The sequence below is a fragment of the Nycticebus coucang genome, chromosome X (genome assembly GCF_027406575.1).
Source record: "Nycticebus coucang isolate mNycCou1 chromosome X, mNycCou1.pri, whole genome shotgun sequence".
NCBI lineage: Eukaryota > Metazoa > Chordata > Mammalia > Primates > Lorisidae > Nycticebus > Nycticebus coucang.
The window spans coordinates 39,212,213-39,233,601 of NC_069804.1; the positions used below are offsets into that span (position 1 = coordinate 39,212,213).

The 21,389-nt window shown below is 37.2% G+C and overlaps 1 protein-coding gene across 1 annotated transcript in view; it reads left to right on the forward strand.

Annotated features, from left to right (window-relative positions):
* Positions 1-21,389, forward strand: part of SYTL5 (synaptotagmin like 5) — a 128,761-nt gene that overhangs the window by 36,019 nt on the left and 71,353 nt on the right. The window contains exons 3-5 of the mRNA XM_053579914.1: positions 8,942-9,057; positions 11,892-12,000; positions 14,820-14,954. Coding sequence (XP_053435889.1) covers positions 8,942-9,057; positions 11,892-12,000; positions 14,820-14,954 — 360 coding nt within the window. The remainder of the gene's footprint in view (positions 1-8,941; positions 9,058-11,891; positions 12,001-14,819; positions 14,955-21,389) is intronic.

Below are 21,389 nucleotides of genomic sequence, written 5' to 3' on the forward strand. Positions count from 1 at the left end.
AAATACCAACATCGTACATTCAAGAGTTGGAAAAAATGATTCTGCATTTTGTATGGAACCAGAAAAAAAAACAAACCCTATAGCTAAGGCAGTTCTTAGTAATAAAAACAAAGCCAGGGGCATCAGCACTCCAGACTTTAGGCTGTGCTACAAAGCCATAGTGGTCAAGACAGCATGGTACTGGCACAAAAATAGAGACATAGACATTTGGAATCAAATAGAAAATCAGGAAATGAAACTAACATCTTACAACCACCTAATCTTCAATAAACCAAACAAGAACATACCTTGGGGGAAAGACTCCCTATTCAATAAATGGTGCTGGGAGAACTGGATAGCCACATATAAAAGACTGAAACTGGACCCACACCTTTCTCCGCTCACAAAAATTAATTCCAGATGGATAAAGGACTTAAATTTAAGGCATGACACAATAAAAATCCTCAAAGAAAGCATAGGAAAAACACTGGAAGATATTGGCCTGGGGAAAGACTTCATGAAGAAGACTGCTGTGAAAATTGTAACAACAACAAAAATAAACCAAAATATTTGTACCAGAATGTTTCTTGTAGCCCAATTCATAATTGCTAAGTCATGGAAAAAGCCCAAGTGCCCATCGATCCACAAATGGATTAATAAATTGTGGTATGTGTACACCATGCAGCCTTAAAGAAAGATGGAGACTTTACCTCTTTCATGTTTACATGGATGGAGCTGGAACATATTCTTCTTAGTAAAGTATCTCAGGAATGGAAGAAAAAGTATCCACTGTACTCAGCCCTACTATGAAACTAATTTATGCCTTTCATATGAAAGCTATAACCCAGTTATAACCTAAGAATGTGGGGAAGGGGGAGAGGGAGGGGAGGGAGGGGGAAAGATGGGCGGAGGGAGGGTGATAGGTTAGATTACACCTGTGGTGCATCTTATAAGGGTACATGTGAAACTTAGTAAATGTAGAATATAAATGTCTTAACACAATAACTAAGAAAATGCCAGGAAGGCTATGTTAACCAGTGTGATGAAAATATGTCAAATGGTCTATAAAAACAGTATATGGTGCCCCATGATTGCATTAATGTACACAGCTATATTTTAATAAAAAGTAAATAAATAAATAATGAAAAAAATAAAAAAATAAACAAATGGGACTTCATTAAACTTAAAAGCTTCTCTACAGCTAAGGAGACAACAGCCAAAGCAAATTGACTATATATATATAATGGGAAAGGATATTTGCATATTTGGAATCAGACAGAAGCTTGATAACTAGGATCTATAGAGAACTCAAATTAATACACATGAAAAAAGCCAACAATCCCATATATCAATGAGCAAGAGACATGAGTAGAACCTTCTCTAAAGAAGAGAGACAGATGGCTAACAAACATGAAAAAATGCTCATCATCCCTAATTATTAGAGAAATGCAAATCAAAACCACCCTGAGATACCATCTAACCCCAGTGAGAACGGCCCACTTCACAAAACCTCAAAACTGCAAATGCTGGTGTGGATGTGGAGAGAAGGGAACACTTTTACACTGCTGATGGGACTGCAACCTTTTTGGAAGGAAGTATGGGGAAACCTCAAAGAAGTCAAGCTAGACCTGCCATTTGATCCTGCAATACCATTACTGGGCATTACCCAGTAGGAAAAACATCCTTTTATTATAAGGACACTTAACACTAGACTGTTTATTGCAGCTCAATTTACAATTACCAAAATATGGAAACAGCCTAAATGCCCACCAACCCAGGAATGGATTAACAAGCTGTGGTATATGTATACCATGGACTACTATTCAGCCATTTAAAAAAAATGGAGACTTTATATCCTTCGTATTAACCTGGATGGAAGTGGAAGACATTATTCTTAGTAAAGCATCACAAGAAGGGAGAAGCATGAATCCTACATGCTCAATTTTGATATGAGGACAATTAATGACAATTAATGACATGGTGGGGATTGGGGAAGGGAATAGCAGAGAGAGAAAGAAGGAGGGAGGAGGGTGGGGGAAAGAAAGAGCAGAGAGAGGGAAGGAGGAAGTGGGTGGGGTTTTGATGTGTGCCACACCTTTTGGAAGCAAGACATGATAGTAAAAGGGACTTTACCTAACAAATGCAATCAGTGTAACCTGGTTTCTTGTACCCTCAATGAATCCCCAACAATAAAAAAAGAGAGAGAGAGAAAAAAAAAATAGTTGTATAGTACATATTTTTCCACCATTTGACTTTCAACCTTTCTGTGTTGATATGTTTCAGTTGATTCTTTTGTATATGGCATATATGGTATTTAAAACTACTGTATATGTTATACATATTTAAATATCTGCTATGGCCGGCCAGGGTGGCTCCTATGTGTAATCCTAGTACTCTGGGAGGCCGAGGTGGGTGGATCGCCTGAGCTCAGGCTTTTGAGACCAGCCTGAGGGAACCAAAACCAAGACCCTGTCTCTACTTTAAAAGTAGAAAAAGTAGTTGGGCATTGTGGCGGGTTCCTGTAGTCTCATCTCCTCAGGGGGCTGAGGCAAGGGGATAGTCTGAGGCCAAGAGTTTGAGGTTGGTGTGAGCTATGAAGCATGACACTCTACCATGGCAACAGAGTGAGACTCTCTCTCAAAAAGTAAGAACAATAAAAACAGTAGCTGTGCATGCTATGTATACCATATATGCACTGTATCTATAGATACACAATATAAATATATATTACGTGCAATTTAAATTTTAACCTGACAATATTTTATTTTTCTTATATGGTTTAGTCTCTTTACACATGTTTACTATAATATTTGCATTTATTTATATTATCTATAGATTAATTGAAGTATATTTTTATCATTCCATATTATCCTTTCTACCGGTACAGACATTATAGGTATACATTTGTTTTTTATGACTTCTAGTGGTTACCTTAGAAATTGCAACATTCATATTTAACTTTGCAAATCAATACTTTTAATCTTTCTTCTAATCAATAAAAGGAACATGTCATTCTTAAACTTCTTTTTCCTGACTGGTCTATGATATTTTTGTCCTGTGTTTCAGACATCTTTTATTGATTAATCCAACAATGTTTATATTATAATTTTTATTTATACATATTTATTTTAGATTTATTTTCATTTTATCAATTTCAGTGTTCACTATTCCTTTTTATAACTCAGATCTGTTTCATCTTCTCCTGAGGTATAATCTTTATTTATTTTTTTTTCCTTGAAGAAAATGTTTTCAAATGAAACTTTACCCTGGAAGTGAGCTAAACTAGTGTATGGTGCCTCATGATCACATTAATGTACACAGCTATGATTTAATAAAAAAAAAAAGTTCCTTCACTGAGAATTTGTTGATGATAAATTATTTCACTTTTATTTTGCTAAAATTTCTTTATTTCATCCTTATTGTTGAACAGTGGTTTCTCTGGATAGTTATTTTCTCCCAGAACTTTGAAGATACCATTTCAGTGGCTTTTGGATTTCATTATTGCTGTTAAAAGTCAACTGCCATTCTGTCATTTCCTTATTCAGCTGTTCTCATCCTGTGTGTCACAACCCCTTTGTTCCATTTGTAACAGGGCCGCAATTAGGAAGGTTGAGAACCACTGTAAATCTGTTTTTGTTTTTTTCTCCCTAGCTCATTTTTAAGATGATCTCTGTCTGTAGTGTTTTCTAAGTTCATTGTAATGTGTCTATGATTTTTTTTTTCACTTTTCCTTCTTGGGAAAGGGAAAAGGAATAAATCTAAACCATTATTTCTAGATGGCAGGGTCTTTGTCTTCTTAATCTGTTTATTCTTAACCCTAGCATAGCCCTAGAACATAGAAGGAATGCAACAAATATTGGCTGTGTAACAAATAAATCTATGAATAATTTGACTTAGTTTCCTTATGAATAATAGAAGGGATCTAGTATCATGTTTAAGCATAACTAATAAACATACCTTATCTCATTATCTCCAAGAGTTAATAGAAGTTAAAGGAGTAAATTGGAATTTTTAGTCACTTTTTTAGGATAAGATTATCTATTTTTTCCTATGAATATAATGAGACCATCCCCATGACTTCACATTTATATAAGCTTCCAAGTGAAGGTTCAAAGTCCCCAGAGTTTAATGTTAAAGGTAGTTAGAGCCTTACAAATTCTGAATGGTCACTAATCATTATTCACAAACGAATATATCTCATTGTAATTTCAGTCGAACTCATTCTTCAGAATATGATTTAGAGGAAATTGAGTCGAAATAGACTCAGACTATTTTTCTGAGTCTGAGTCCTACTTTTCTCAGACTTTAGAAAACCATCGCGCGCGCGCACACACACACACACCACACACCAGCAACCAATCATATAAAATGCTGTGTGTTATTCCTTGGCTGCTGTAGGCATTCACTGTTTCTCAAAGTATCAAAGTCTTTCTTATGTCTGACATGTGTGAGGTTTCTTCTGACAATTTTGCCAAATATGAGGCATCTGGGCTTCTACATACATCTTGTCTTTGCCATAATACTTTTCTTATTTGGGGTAAGATATTGAGAAGAATAATAGCTACTTCGTGGCTTACAGTGAGGATTATAGACATTATGTTGTACCTGGTATGCACTCACTTAGTACTAGTTTTCAGCTCTATCTTCTGCCTATTTCCAGGACCTTAGAGGGTAGCAAAAGTATAATTTCAAGAGACTGTTCTGATGTTTCCAAACTTTAAAATGACAAGTGACTCAAGTGCATATCCGGGGTGAGCAAATACCAGGTTTATAGTTATTGTTCTCACAAGGATAGCAAGAAGTAATGACTAACTATTCTGGGAAGATCTTATTTGTGTTAGGTGTTGGCAGTTCTACGTGTATGTGGTAAAGGTGATCTGGAGACATATTTCCTGGGGAATGTAGACCGAATATGTCCACTCTCTCCTGTGACACATGAAAGTGCCGTCAATATGCTATCCGTCCCATCACTATTCCAAAAATATACAGAAAAAGAGAGCTAAGATCTTGGCATGACATCAACAAATGATTTTCAATCAATGAACTGTGTTATTCCCCCCTTGTTCTTGTTTCGTTTTGTGTAAATTCTTTGCCCTATTGCAGAAGTTTGTAAACTTCTCTTTTTAAATAAAACACCAAAGAATAAATATTTGAGATCTTGGGGGCCAATATAGTCTATTGCTATAACTACTAACCTTTCCGGTTATAGCACAAAAACAGCCAGAGAAAATAATAAACAATTGATCGTAACTCTCTTCCAATAAAACTATTATTTATGTGCCCTGAATTTTGGATTTCATATAATTTTCACATAACATAAAATTTCTTATCTTGATTTTTTTCAACCACTTAAAATGTCAAAACCATTTCTAGCTTGTGGGCTGTGCAAAATGGATGGTGGGTCAGATTTGGCCCACAGGCCTACATCTGTCCTATAGCATTTCTAAATTTTCCTTGTTTACCCTGTGATGACCTATGCAAGTCATTTCCTGAGTGAGTATTAGAACAAACACGTTTCTGTGTTTAATTATTGTAGTCATTCACTCTTTTTTGTTTTAAGTTTTATTTTTTTTTTTATTGGGGATTCATTGAGGGTGTAAGAAACCAGGTTATACTGATTGCATTTGTTAGGTGAAGTCCCTCTTACAAACGTGTCTTGCCCCCAAAAGGTGTGGCACACACCAAGGCCCCACCCCCTTCCCTCCTTCCCTCTCTCTGCTATCCCTTTCCCCAATCCCTCCCTCCTTCTTTCTCTCTCTGATCTCACCTTTCCCCACCCCCACTGTGTCCTTAATTGTCAGCCATTCACTCTTATGTGATATGCTGATTTGCATCTTCATTATTTCTTAGTGTGTGTATTGTAATAACTTTCTAATGGGCTTGCCTGCTTCTGGTTTTTCTCTTCTCCATATATTTCTTTCTTCCTTCCTTTCTTTTTTTTTTATTAAGTCATTTGTACATAGATCATAAATACATTTATGCCATTATGGGATTCGATGTGTTGATTATTTGTACAAAATGGAGTGCTTACATCCTACTGATCAACATAGCTTTCACCTCATTCACCCAATTACAGCATTAAGACATTTGTGTTCTACACCTGATAGATCCAACTTGTACTTGCAATGTGCTCCATAGGTGTGGTCCCCCTACTAACCTTCCCTCTATCAACCCATCCCCCTTCTCTCCCCTCTCCCTCCCCTTCCCTCCTTCATCCTAGGCTATAGTTGTGTTTCATTTTTCATATGCAAGTGTCAGTGATTAAAAATTGGTTTCACAGTAGTACTGAGTACATTTCTTCTTAGTAAAGTATCTCAGGAATGGAAAAAAATATTCTCCATATATTTCTCTAGAGATTATATATGATTCAACGTGAACTTTTATAAAATAGTCAGAGTTTTCCGTCACCTTCAGGATGACATTCCAGCTTCTTAGCATGACATTCAACAATTTTCATTACCTAGCCCTAATTCTACCTTTCAACCTCATTTTCCACTAGACTCTTCCACAAACCCTTTACCCTAGTTACACAGGCCTATTTACCATGCTCAGAACATGCTCCATAGAGGTGTTGGAATAGAAATGCTCATCTTAATTAGCTAAAATAATTTCTTTATTTTTAATTAGATATATATTTAAGCTGCTAAATAACTTCTATAGTAGTTAAAATCCTTGTTATAAGCCTGAAAATGAACTTTGTGGCAGCACAGCTGATATAGGTTGAACTCTAGATGTCCTAATTCATTCTACAAATATTTAGTGAATGCAGAGCCAGATGCTAATCCTAGAAATGATGAACCACTCAACCAAAGCTCCTGCATTTGTGTCACTAATTGTAATGAGGGCTATGAGGATATAAAAAAGGGGGTAATTTAGCCGGGCGTTGTGGCGGGCGCCTGTAGTCCCAGCTGCTCGGGAGGCTGAGGCAAGAGAATTGCGTAAGCCTAAGAGTTGGAGGTTGCTGTGAGCCGTGTGACGCCACGGCACTCTACCCGAGGGCGGTACAGTGAGACTCTGTCTCTACAAAAAAAAAAAAAAAAAAAAGGGGGTAATGTGCTAACGTGATGGGGAAGTAGTCAATTCTTCATTTTAAACGTAAAAGCATAGTCTGTGAAAGACTCTCTTGTAGATACAAGTGGAGAAAATGATGGATCAGAGAGAGAATGGCCCTCAGAGAGATTGTAGCCCAATAGACAGGAGAGGGACAGGGCTGAAATAACTCTGGAGAATGGTAGAAGAACAGACAAAGAAGAGTGTTATAGGCATTTCAGGAAGGAGGATGGGGACGGGTGGTGGGTTTTATTTATTTATTTATTTATGTTTATTGTTGGGGATTCATTGAGGGTACAATAAGCCAGGTTACACTGATTGCATTTGTTAGGTAAAGTCCCTCTTGCAATCATGTCTTGCCCCCAGAAGGTGGTTTGATGTAGCCATTTCAGGTGAGGCTTAAAAGATGGATATGACTATTCAAGGATTGTTCTTTCTCACCTTTAACATTTAATTGATTGCAAAATCCAGGAAAGCACTTCTACCATCCGCATTGTGAATTTATCTCTTCCTCTCTGTTAGTGTTACCATTGTCCTATCATGAGTCTTGAAATCTCTCTCCTGGACTATTGCAATGGCCAACCTGTCTCTTTGTCCCATTCCTTTGACACTCAAGTGTTCATGTTACACCAGGGAATCTTTCTAAAATAGAGTCTGAACATGGCCCCTTTCTCATTCAAAATCTTTAGTTGTTGCCCTTTGCTTGCATTGATGATCGTTTACCCATTAACACAGTGGTTAAGAACTTGAGCCCCATTTCAAAAGGAAGATACTTTAATACATAATGGAATCCTTTTTTGGATCTCTTAATTTCTATTACCTATATCTTGCATGTTCATATGAACTTATATACACACTACATACAAACTATAGAGTCCTTGTAGGAAATGCAGTAACTTTAAATGTAGATAGTGCAAACATTCTTAGCACCTCAATCTATTAGGTTTAATTAGAATTTGTATAAATGTAAATACATGTAAGAGGATAAAATAATATCTAATCAAGTTATTTTTCAAAAGATTACACTAAGTTTTTGGTCTAAACCTAAACTTTGTCCATTTTGTACATATTCTGTGTTAACTCTAATTGCACCCTTATGATGTATATTTATATACAGTGTACAGAAAATGTTTATGAAATTTTAATTACAATTGTAGATTACGTATGATGGCATTGCTTAAGAATGTTTTGCTTGTAAAAATTTGAAGGTGCAATCAAACGCTACTAATTTGTCTGACTTTCAAGAAGCTATCTAAAATGTTAAGCCATTTCCTTCCTGTGTAGTACTTACTAAACAACTTTTTGTATTTTGGCATTTGCATCAAATGGCTGACCAAGAGGAGTAGCCACATTAATTCAACAATTATAAAAGCTATTCAGGGAGGGTTGGGTGTGTAATTTTTAAGCTCTATTTATATCCCAAAGTAGAAAGATTAAATTTATATTTACTAGAGCCATTCAAAGAATACACTTGTCTATATTGTAAAAACAGGACAACTAAGTAAATCATACAAAAAATAAACATTTATACTATTTTATATTAAAAAAAGAACTTGAGCCCTAGGCCAGACTTATTAGGATGTGATCTTGGCTATACTATTCACCAGCTGTGTCATATGAGGCACCTCATTTTATTACTCTAAGCCTCAGTCTCCTTATCTATAAAATGGGATAATAATGTTACATAATGTTGTTCTATGGATAAAAGTATATGAAGAATGAAGAACAAGTAGGAAATACCTAGGAGATAGTATATATTGAATTAATAATGGTCATTATCACCAGAAAATACTCCACAGATTGAGATGGACTCTATAAATAAACAGCTTCTTTTACTTAATTAGAAATTTTTGAGAGTTAATTATATGGCTAAATAATTGAATTTTAATGTTCTCCTTCTTCCCTTGAGTAGGCAGCTAAGGATTATGACTGGTGAATGGTTTTTTGAAGAAAAGGCAAAACGTTTCAAACAAGTCAATGTTCTCGGCACTGATGTTATCCGACAATCCATCTTAAGAAGAAGTCCAGGTAATTAAAGAAATTATTTGGTTTCAAAACTGTTTTAATCTTCATTTTGTCTGGCTAAATAATTTCCCTGCATTATGTAGCAAATGAGCACAATTGAATTTCCTGAATCCTTTAGATCATTTTCACAACTTCGTAGCATGAAATCTAAATCTGCAATTCATACAAGGGAAGAGCAAGTCAGTGAAAAGTAAAATTCATCGTGATTTTCCATACATCACGATTTTCTATTTAACACACTGAGATTTTCAAAGAAACCATTTATCATCATCTCCATCATCATAGATGGTTCTTCCAATATTTTAATAAATATTAAAGAAATCTACATAAAACACGGCTCAGCGCCTGTGGCTCAGTGGCTAGGGCACCAGCCACATACACCAGAACGGGTGGGTTCGAACCCAGCCCAGTCCTGCCAAACAACAATGACAACTATAACCAAAAAATAGCCAGGCATATGGCAGGCACCTGTAGTCCCAGCTACTTGAGAGGCTGAGGCAAAAGAATCTCTTAAGCCTAAGAGTTTGAGGTTGCTAGGAGCTGTGATGCCATGGCACTCTACTGAGGGTGACATAGTGAGACTCTGTCTCAAAAAAAAAAAAAAAAGCTACATAAAACAGATGAATTACATGATTCACAATGTGAAAGCTATCCTTGATTTTCAACTGTATTTACTTCAGATTTCTTTTAAATAGTACTTTTTCTAATTCTACTAAGAATTGATATTGTGTACTCTGCCCCCTTACAGAAGCATTTGGAAATGCAAGGGGGCATTTCTGGTTATCACATGATTGAGTTGAGTAAGTAGCACAGAACAGTCATTTGTTCACTGGCACCAAATGCAAATGACAACCCCATTTTGAGAATGCTTTTCAGTACATTCAAACTATAATTTAATTGACTACTTTTTTCCCTATACCCTCTAACAGCTGATAATTGGTTATATATTGAGTGAAACTTATGTTTATGAGCAGGTTTCTCACATATGGTACAGTAAAAATGGAACAGGCATCTTTTGGCCTGTTCTTAGGCCATCTTATCTTTTCTACACAGGAGATAAGTGCCATTGTTTTTAAGTCTGAAAGGTAAGACTAGGAAGCTTGGAACTGATTCCAGTACTACTGAATGTAGCACTAACCAGGAAGGGCTTTTCCAGATAGGTAACAGCAGGTATGGTACCACAGAGGAATGGAGTGGAATTACAACTAGGCAGTCATCTTTGGCCTCTTCCTCCACTCAAATCTCAGCACCTTCAAAGCATAGACTGTTTCTAAAGTCACAAGGTATGCATATAAGTGCCTGCTCTCCCAGGAAGTCAGACTTATATATTCAGAAACCAGTATATCACTTCTATAACTTTCCTTTCTTTCAGTCATAGCTTTTTACTCAAAGTGATATTATTTGATTAAGCATTTATAAATTAGTCCAGGGTAAAGGGTTGTGAGGAAGGAAATGAATTAACCCTAGGAAACAAAAACTAGGGTAACATTTTTCCCTGTTACAGAAAATCTCTTTACAGGGTTTCTTTTTTTATTTCAAATTAATGCGAGGGTATAAATTTTTAGGTTATTATGTTCTCACTTCCAAGGTAAAGTTCAAGTTGTAGAAGAGCCTTTCACCCAAGGGGTGTGCTGAATACACTCACATTGTACACATTAGGTGAGATCCCACAAATGCCCTCCCTCCTCCCTCTAACTACCCTCCCCCACCTCTCCCCCTTCTTCCTTGCCCCTCCCTTTGCTAGACTATTGTTCTGTTTTATCATTTTTATGAGAATATAATTATTTATGTATTAGTTTCACATTAGTATTGAATACATTGGATATTATTTTTCCATTCTTGAGATACTTTACTAAGAAGAATGTGTTTCAACTTCATCCAGGTAAACATAAAAGATGTAAAATCTCCATCTTTTATTATAGTTGAATGGTACTCCATGGCATATATATATATATATATATATATATATATATATATATCACAATTTGTTAATCCATTCGTGGGTTGATGTGCATTTGGGTTGCTTCCACGACTTGGCAATTATGAATTGAGCTGCAATAAACATTCTGGTGCAAATGTCTTTGTGGTAAAATGCTTTTTGTCCTTCTGGGTAGATACCTAGAAATGGGATTGCAGGATCAAATGGAAGGTCGACTATTAAAAAAGATGAAGACTTTACATCTTTTGTATTAACCTGTATGGAGTTGAAACATATTCTTCTTAGTACAGTATCACAAGAGTGGAGAAGCAAGCATACAATGTATTCAATACTAATATAAAGCCAGTAGGTGATCTAATACATGCCCACATAAGAGAAAACTCAAATCAATTCAAGGTCGGGGGAGGGGGAATGAGGGTGGGAGGAAGGGCAGGAGGGAGGGGGATGGGTGTGTTCCCACTTAATGGGCACAATGTTAGGGTGTATGTCACACCTCTTAGGGGCAATATGTAATTATAAGAGGGACTCTATCTAACAAATGCAAACATTGTAACCCATTTCTATGTACCCTCAAATTAACCTGAAATTAACAAAATTTTAAAAAATCAGTTGAAGGATAGATGATGAATTCATTCTTCCACTACAGTAATCCCTAGAAAGCTTATCTTAGCAAACCTCCTGTAGACAAGTTCTGGATCTTAGTCCTCAGTTAACTGTGGAACACTCAACAAATTAGAAATAACTGTGTGACTGGAAAAGTTAGGATTGAAACAGCATTGCCAATTGTTATAGACTTCTTGGTCCTAAGCAGATCTAAGAAAGTGAATGTAGAATTGAAATTTACTGTCACTTCTAGACATTTTGTATGCAAATTTGTCTTCTGATTGTTTTTAATGAGGAGCTGAGGAAGTACAAAGCCAAGAGCAAACATGTCAGGATGTGGAAAAGTCAGACACTTCACCTTCTGCTGGGCAGAAGGCCAGCCATGACGGGCCCAAGAGAAAAGGGTAAGACACAACCTCTCCAGGAGAATTTTTGACAGTTATTCCAGACACCTTTAAAATAAAGTCTCCTCAGTTTTTCAAATTTGATTTCACTTCAGTGACGCTGAGGAGGCCAGAAATTCAATGAAGGTAACACTTACTTATCATTCTCCTCAGGAAATGCACTTTTAATGACCTTCAACATGGAAATAAACATCCCCTCTGACTTCAGCAAGTTAGAGTTTTTCTTTCATTTGACCTATCTGGTTATATATATTTCCCGTTACTTATAAGTAGAAGGTTTTATGTCAGGGCCATTCTTGTCTATAAAGAGGTGAAAATTCCTTTTGTTGTAGAATATCAGTACCTGTCTTCTTCAACAGGTATGATGATATATAAAATATCCAAATTAACAATTTATTAATTGAGCTTCAAGCATAATATCCCTTGTTTAAAATTTAGACTTCCTTGAGGGAAAAAAAATATAACATTTGACAACCCCAATAGCTAACAATAACAATTTGGTGAGCAAATGTGTGTGTTGAGTACTGAGAACCATGGAAGGTACATAAGGGAACCCGATGCCAGATGGCCCTGGCACCAAGGGCAGAAAGGTTCTATCAGGGGAGAAAAGTGGCCCCCAGAACACAGGCTACGAAGACCAAAAGGCAAACTGCAGCTTTATAGCCCTGCATTTTGCAGGTTTTTCTTTCACAGGCAGCTATTTTGGCCAGTTTTTATGGCCAATTTAGGGAGAGTTTTAATGTGCACCAAGTCACTTGATGGTCCTTTCCAGGCAGCATTGTTTTGTTCTCTCAGCAGAAGGCAACATGAGAGGGTTTGAGCCTTTATCTGGCTCCACAATAAGTCTAGAGTTAGTGTCCTCACCTGTGAGTGTGAAGTGAATCCTAAAATGTCTCTCATGAGAAACCATGTCTTCATTAATTAGCAGACATGAATGGGCAAGACAGCCTAGACTAGTGTCCTATGCATCCTATTCCATGTATTGATCCTTTCTACCATGTTGAATCCATTTTTCACTCCTCGGGGCTTCCACAATGCCTTACACCTATGCATCATGCATCACATTGCAATCTGTGCCACTCCACACCACTCCTCCCGCCACACACATGCACATTTCATTGCAAACTCCTTTAGTGCTGAACCGGTGGCTTTTTTGCTTTTGTGTTGCAGTATCATGCATGGTGCCTGGCACATCAAAAACAACTGATGTCTTAATTTAATAAGTAACTCCAAGTCCACACATGCTTCTAGGAACTATAGTTTGCAGACCTCAGCTCAGGTATCACAGAGTAGGTTACAGAAGAGTATGCTTGGGACTGGGGGACAATAACGAACTCGCCAGCGCAATGAATTATACCAATCCCGGATCATTCAAACTGTCATAGCACTAGGCTGAGCCCTGCTGGATCTGAAAGCTGGGATGTGATGATTTTCAATCTTCAAGGAATATAACATCGAGCTGGAGAGAATAGGTACGTACCTGAAAAGTTAGTAAATATAAAAGAATTTCAGGAAAATGTAAGATGACATTATGAAGTACCTGAAAGGCTTTCTAAAATAAAGCGGGGTGTTAATTAACCAGAAGAGATGTCATAAGGCGATAAGTGGTTAAATATTGAATGAGCGGCTAGATAATAAATGCTACCTGGGGACAGGAGCCATCCAGAAAGGCATCAAATTGTAAGTGGGACTTGATGAGGAGCTTGAAATATGTGAGGTTCAGGATAGCCAGAGGAAGAAGAGTGATTTCAGGCAGAGGAGACACCTTAAATAGAGGTGCAGAGGTGGGGAACATGCACGAGATGGTTCTCCGAGAAGTGTAGATTGACGGTATATTAAGTTCTAGTCTCACAAAAAAATGTAAATTTCCAGTAGATTGAAGCTTCTGACACTTTGACAATGATTATCTTCCAGGGGTCTTTGAAATAGAGACAAGTTGGCAGATTCTATTAAGATTGTGCCAGTATCTTTAGAATCCATTTTTTTCCTCTAGAAAACTGTCAAATATAAAGGAAATGAATTGTTCTCCCCCAGTGACATCACTGGTGTATATACAGTTTTGTTTTTTTAAATTAAAGAGTGATTAGAAACAGTCACGGTTTGGGCACTCAGTATTCCAGATCAGAACTTTAGTCTAGGTTCCAGAAAGGCTAATTTTGCATAAGTTTCAAACAATTTAGTGAAAATCAGTCAGATTTTATCCAACATGAGGCACTGCACTATTCAAATTTTATTACCTCAGGGAGAAGTGTCATGGACAATATCAAGATGGCTTCTACCACGTGAGGTTAGTCATTCATTCCAAAAGAGTTGAGTGAGTTATAGTATGTGTCAGGCATCATTCTAGGCTCAGGGAACCTGGTAGAGGACATGGGAGACACAGTAACTGTTAACATGGAGCTGCAGTCTAATAAAAGGTTACCTCAATTTGTCCCAGAGGATCATCCTAACTTCCCTCTCTAAGTAAGGTGTGTTCAAGCTCCCTATTCTCAGTATCCCTGTAAATATGGTCAGGGAATATTTCTCCATTCTCTGGTCACAGGAGTGAGTTCCCAAATTGGTTGTCTTTTGCTTAGCAGGGACAGAGGCCTGCATTACCAGCAAGTGGTATTGGTCTTTGCAGAAGGTCATAACCTCCTCCATTACTACCCTTGACACTATACTGCATAGGCCCTGGGAACTCCCAAGAACTTCTCCATCCCAAGACTCCTTTACCGAAGCATCTTTTATTGTTGAAAGTGTTAAAAACTGTATTCTTGCAATCTTTTAATGCTTTCTCTTTTTATCGTACTTGTATACATTTATGTATACAACTTCAGATTTCTTCTTAGCAAGTTCAGATCAGCAACCAGAGGAGAAATCATAGGTCCAAAAACTGAAAGTGGACGGAGCTACAGTTTGGACTTAGACAGCCAAAATTTTCGGAGTTTGAAGTCAGCCCCCCGTTCAGACAGGTAAGAGACATACAGACTGGACAATGATATAGCCTGAGGATAAAGTTGATACATTCCCATCCAAAAGAGGGTTCTAGGTGTCTGTAAAGTATTACCACATGTAGTAATGTATCACAAAAGTGGGAAAGCAAACATCCAATGTCTCAATACTAATATGAAGCCATCAGATGATCTCATACACATCCACATAAGAGAAAAACTCAATTCAATTCTAGATGGGGAGGGGGGAACAAGGAAGGGGAGAAAGGGGAAGAGGGAGGGGAATGGGTGTGCTCCCACTTAATGGGCACGATGTAAGGGTATAGGGCATAACTGGGGGCAGGACACAACTACAAGAGGGTCTCTACCCAACAAATGCAAATATTGCAACCTAGTTGTTTGTACCCTCGCATTAACCTGAAATTAAAAAATAAATAAATAAACAAAAGTATTACCACTTGGAGACTCTTAATACCTAGTGTGAAAAATCAGGAGGATATTTTTTAGTTGAAAATGGAACACACTTACCCTCCTTTTGGAGTTATAGCTATTGGAACTGTCTGTGTCTCTTTCAGGAAGGAGACTTTACATTCTGGTACTTGAGGCAACAGTTCAAATGGAGATGTACAAGGCCAGCAAATTAATTTCATTGGCTTGTTCATCTTTTTCTGGTTAAGCTCCTGAAAAAGAAACCTTTAAATGTCATATATATTCCTTGCAGCTTACAGTTTTTTTTTGCAATTATAATCTATTTTATTTTATTTCAAATTAATATGAGGGCACAAATTTTTAGGTTACATTGTTCTCACTTCCAAGGGAAAGTTCAAGTTGTAGAAGAGCCCTTGGCCCAGAGGATGTGCTGAACACCCTCACATTGTGCACATTAAATGAGATCCCGCCCATCACCCACCCTCCTCTCACCAATCAACCTCCCCCTCCACCTCCCTTTCCTCTCCATTCCCCTCTCCCTTGCTAGACTACATTTGTGTTTGATCTTTCGTGTGGACATATAATTGTTTGTATGTTAATCCATTCCTGGGTTAATGGGCATTTGGGTTGCTTCCACAACTTGGCAATTGTGAGATGAGCTGCCATAAACATTCTGGTACAAATGTCTTTGTAGTAAAATGATTTTTGTTCTTCTGAGTAGAAACCTAGGAATGGGATTGCAGCATCAAATGGAAAGTCAATTTTTAGTTCTTTAATAAGTCTATGTACTTCTTTCCATAAAGGTTGTATTAGTTTGCAATCTCACCAGCAGTGTAGAAGTGTTCTCCCTGTCTCCACATCCACACCAGCAGCTGCAGATTTGGGACTTTGTGAAGTAAGCTAATTGTACTGGAGTTAGGTGATACCTCAGAGTGGTTTTGATTTGCATTTCTCTGATGATTAGGGATGATGAGCATTTTTTCATGTGTTTGTTAGCCATCTGTCTTCTTCAGAGAAGTTTCTATTCAAGCCTCTTGCCCACTTTTAAATGGCATTGTTTGTTCTTTTCTTGTTGATTAACTTGAGTTCTATATATATTCTAATTATCAGGTCTTTGTCAGATTCATAACCATGCAAAAATCTTCTCCCATTCTGAAGCCTGACTGTTTGCTTTGGTTGTGGTACCCTTAGCTGTGCAGAAGCTTTTGAGCTTGATAAAATCCAGTTTATTTATTTCTGGTGTTGCTCCAATTGCCAAGGGGGTCTTCCTCATAAAGTATTTCCCAGGCCAGCACCTTCAAGCGTTTTCTTCACAATCTCTTCTAGAATTTATATTGTTTCATGATTTAAATTTAAATCTTTTATCCAGAGAGGATCAATTTTTATCAATGGTGAAAGGTATGGGTCCAATTTCAGTCATCTGCATGGGCCTAACCAGTTCACCCAGCATCATTTATTAAATAGGGATTCTTTTCCCCTGTGCATGCTTTTGTTTGGTTTATCAAAGATCAAATAATGATATGTGACTGGGTTTATCTCTAGATTCTCTACTTCAGTGGTTCTCAACCTGTAGGTCGCAACCCCTTTGAAACAATGAAAATGCATCATGGTATTAAGAAGGTTGAGAACCACAGCTCTATTCTATTCCATAGATCTATTTCTCTATTTTTATGCTAGTACCATGATTTTTGGTCACTATAGACTTGTAGTATAACCTGACGTGATGACGTGATGCCTTCAGATTTGTTTTTATTTCTAAGAATTGTATTGGCTATTCAGGTTTTGTTCTGGTTGCGTATGAAATGAAGTACTATTTTTTCAAGATCTTCAAAGTATAACATTGGTGCTTTGATGGGGATTGCATTAAATCTGTAGATTGCTTTGGGGATATGGATATTTTAACGATGTTGATTCTTCCCAGCCATGAACATGGTATATTCATCCATATGTTAGTATCTTGTGCTATTTCTTTTCTCAGGGTTTCATAGTTCTCTTCATAGAGATCTTTCATGTCCATTATTAAATATATTCCCAGGTATTTTGTCTTCTTTGTAGTTACTATAAAAGTTATAGAGTCTTTTATTTTATTCTTAGCTTGACTGTTATTGGCATATATGCAGGCTTTTGATTTGGGGGCTTTGATTTTGTATCCTGAGATGCACCTTTTAAAAATAATATTAATAATTTTATCATTCAGGGCAGCGCCTGTGGCTCAAGGAGTAGGGCGCCGGTCCCATATGCTGGAGGTGGCAGTTTCAAACCCAGCCCCGTCCAAAAACCACACACAAAATAATAATAATAATATTAATAATTTTATCATTCAAATTTGATCAGGTAATTTTTCATAAACTTCATTTTCTTCTAGTTCTACCTCATCTAACTGATTATCACTGGGGCCAAGTGAGAATGCCCTATGTATTACTTGTCAAGAGATGTAAGGAGAAATAAAAAGGACAAGAGCATAAGTCATTTCATATTAGAATTGATTTTCTATATCCTATTGGGGCATGATCAAGGCTGATTGTTATGATTAGTGTATTATCAAAGCTAGCAATGAAAAAATAAAGATCAAAAATTGTGTTTCACTGGTTTGTCCAACTGCCAGCTCCCTTTTGTTTTCTTGGAGCAGTAGTAATTCTGCTAAGCCAGGCAATAAAACTGGCAGACTTTCGTTCTTTTATTTTTATTTATTTATTTATTTATTTTGAGAAAGAGTCTCAAGCTGTCACCCTGGGTAGAGTGCTGTGATGTCATAGCTCACAGCAACCTCTAACTCTTGGGCTCAAGTGATCCTCTTGCCTCAGTTTTTCTATTTTTAGTAGAGATAGGGTCTCATTTTTGCTCAGGCTGGTCTTGAACTTGTGTGCTCAAGCAATCTACCCACCTCAGCCTCTCAGAGTGGTAGGATTACAGGCGGGAGCCACAGCACCTACTAGATTTTCTTTTCTCCTTAAGTTCTTCAAGCAGAATTGCATTCTGCCCTACAATTTTTTTAATATAAACCAAAAAAATTCCCTAGAGGGGTCACCTTGATGTTTGGGTTATTTTTATGGTGACTCTCCATACCGATTTCTCTTTTTCCTATAGCATTCCTGCAAGCAAGTCACTTCGTATAAAATTGTACAGAAAAAAATTATAGGAAAGCATAAAATAAATTATCTATAACCACTATCAAAATATCATCACTGTATTCAGTATTTTCCTAATTTTCAAGAATGCAAGTATATTCCTTTAGTAATTAAAAAAGAATTAAGCCAGAGTTGTCTTTGTCCTTGAAATAGTTTTATTTGGCTTTACATGCCCCAGGAAAACTTTCTATAAGAATCTTAGCATTTTTTTTTTTTGATTGTTGGACTCCTGACTCTAGTTTAATAGTGATCAAAATTATTTTGAGATGATAAGCAGCTATTTTGGTGTTAATCTTTTTGCTCAGCCTCCTGGGGTCTCTATTGGTAAACCATCTTGGATTATACTTCAGAGTAGCATTTAAGAGAGACAATACATATGAAGAGAAGACAGAGTTTCTTATCTTAGAAAAAGTCTTCTAGCCTAACAAACAACATTAAATCATGACATTTTAAGTTATTTTATTTACAGTTACTCAACAAGAGTACAATACATGTTTTCCAGTAGCATAGTCTTTGTGCCATTATTGACTCTGTCTGCTTGGGTTTACTCCCTGTGTCTTATCTACTGCTAGGTATAAAATAAAGCCGTAAAGCCATACGGACATGTTTCACCAAATACTGGCATGTTGACCCAGGATTTTGTCATTCTTGTTGTAATGTGGAAGAAAGTCCCTTAGTAGACTTTAAATTGTAAATACCTGAAATGGTTTAGAGATAATCAGAATATAGTAGTTAAGGATGCTTTGGCTTATGCATGCCAATAACAATGTTTTTCCATTAAGAAAGAGAATAAAGATGCTTGGTAGATCAGTAGAGCAAAATCTCCTTTTCCTGGAACATGTATTTATCACAGTGTTGACTCATTAATGGACTGTCACAGTGAAATGAATTCCATTATCCAAAAATGAGTCCTTAGAAATTTGGGGCAGGATGTAGCCCATCTTTTCTTAATTCCAATCATCTAAAGAGATTGTAAGATCCTAGTTTCTGTGGTCTATTGCCCAGCTTAGTAATTACTCCCTTTTCTCCAGTACAATGCATTTTTTAAGGGCTCATTGATCCTTTCCGGGAGCAGCTGGGCTTGGGCATTCCTTTTAAAAACTCATATCGTATGAGAGAAGAAATGATGTTTTATCACATGTCTGCTTGGCTTTATTTCTTTTCAGTAGTTTCAAAGGAGGGGAAAGTATGAATGCATTAGGAAAAGCCCAGCAACCTCTCAGAAGAGCACGTCCAATGTCTGTTCACTGGTTGCTAGGGACTTGACATAGGAGAAAAGGAGATTTTTTTTTTAAAGACTATAAATGTGAATTATAGTTAAATAACAGAATGCTATGCAAGGCAGTGATTCTTAATCACTTCTAAGTTGTGATGAGTTGTTGCTGGGGTATGATTTGTGACATCACTATCTTAAGCCATGCTCTCCCAGAAACTGACTCTCAAGCAAGAATTCATAGGCAAGTGATTTATTAATCATGTTATTCCAAGAGAAACCAGTAAGGGAGTAGCAGAGCCAGAACAGAGTAGGATAATAAGCTAAGCATTGGTGCCATGGCAGGTGAACTCCGAGTACTCAGCCTGATACTGCAGGAGACTCCTTAGCACAGATTATATCCCTGAGACTTTTCCATTTTAAGGCGCTGGACTGTGGAACTCCTACACCAGTCAATTATTTACAACACATTCCTTGTATAGGGTCTCCAGACTTAGTAAAGAAAGATACAGGATACCCAGTACATTTAAATGAGATAAACAATGTTTTTTTAGTATGTTTCATGCAATGTTTGGTTCTTATACTTAAAAATTATTTATTGTTTATCTGGAATTCAGATTTAACTGGGAGTTTTGTATTTTATCTGACAATTTTACTCGGGGGAAAAGAGGAGTGGACAAATTTCAGGGAATTTCTAGGCCTTTAGTTCCCGTGCTAAAGGGCAAATCTCCCAAGGTGGTAGGTGTGAGCCATTAGCAGAAAAGCACTCAGAACCTAGGTAGGGGCATCCAGAGCTGGTAAAAGGAATCTTTTGTTTGTTTGTTTTTTGAGACAGAGTCTCACTATGTCGCCCTTGGTAGAGTGCCGTGGCATCACAGCTCACAGCAACCTCAAACTCTTGGGCTTAAGTGATTCTCTTGCCTCAGCCTCCCAAGTAGCTGGGACTACAGGTGCCCACCACAATGTCCAGCTATTTTTTGGTTGTTGTTATTGTTGTTTGGCAGGCCCAGGCTGGGTTCCAACCTGCCAGGTCTGGTGTATGTGGCTGGCCCCTTAGCTGCTGAGCTACAAGCACTGAGTCTGATAAAAGGGATCTTAGTGAGATACCAACAATATTCCCTGAAAAAAAAAAAAACAGAGGAAATGTAGAACTTTGAACCTAAAATGTATTCTCTTCAGTAGAAACGGAATGGTCTCGATCATGTGATTGGAGGATATAGTAAGCCTTTTACTATGCGACTTTGTTCATTCTCAGAGCCAGCTAGGTTCTCATCGTTCTTCTCTCTTCCTTACCCCAGCCCCACACCAGTTTTATCCATTTTAGAATTTCAAATTAATATGAGGACACATACAATTAGGTTACATTGTTTGTGTTTGTAAGGTAAAGTCCAAGTTGTAGTTGAGTCCTCACCCAGGAGGTGTGCCATATGCCCCTACATGATACCTGTTCCCTTTCTCCATTCTTGTATTTAATTATGTTTTTCTCTCATGTGGGCCTGTAGTTGTTGATGTACTAGTTTCAACTTAGTATTGAGTACATGCAATGCAAGCTTTTCCATTCTGGAGATACTTTACTTAGGAGAATGTTCTCCAACTTCATCCAGGAAAATACATGCAAAAGATCCATCTTTTTGTGGCTGAATAGTTCCCCTTGGTAAACATATGGCACATTTATTTAATCCATTC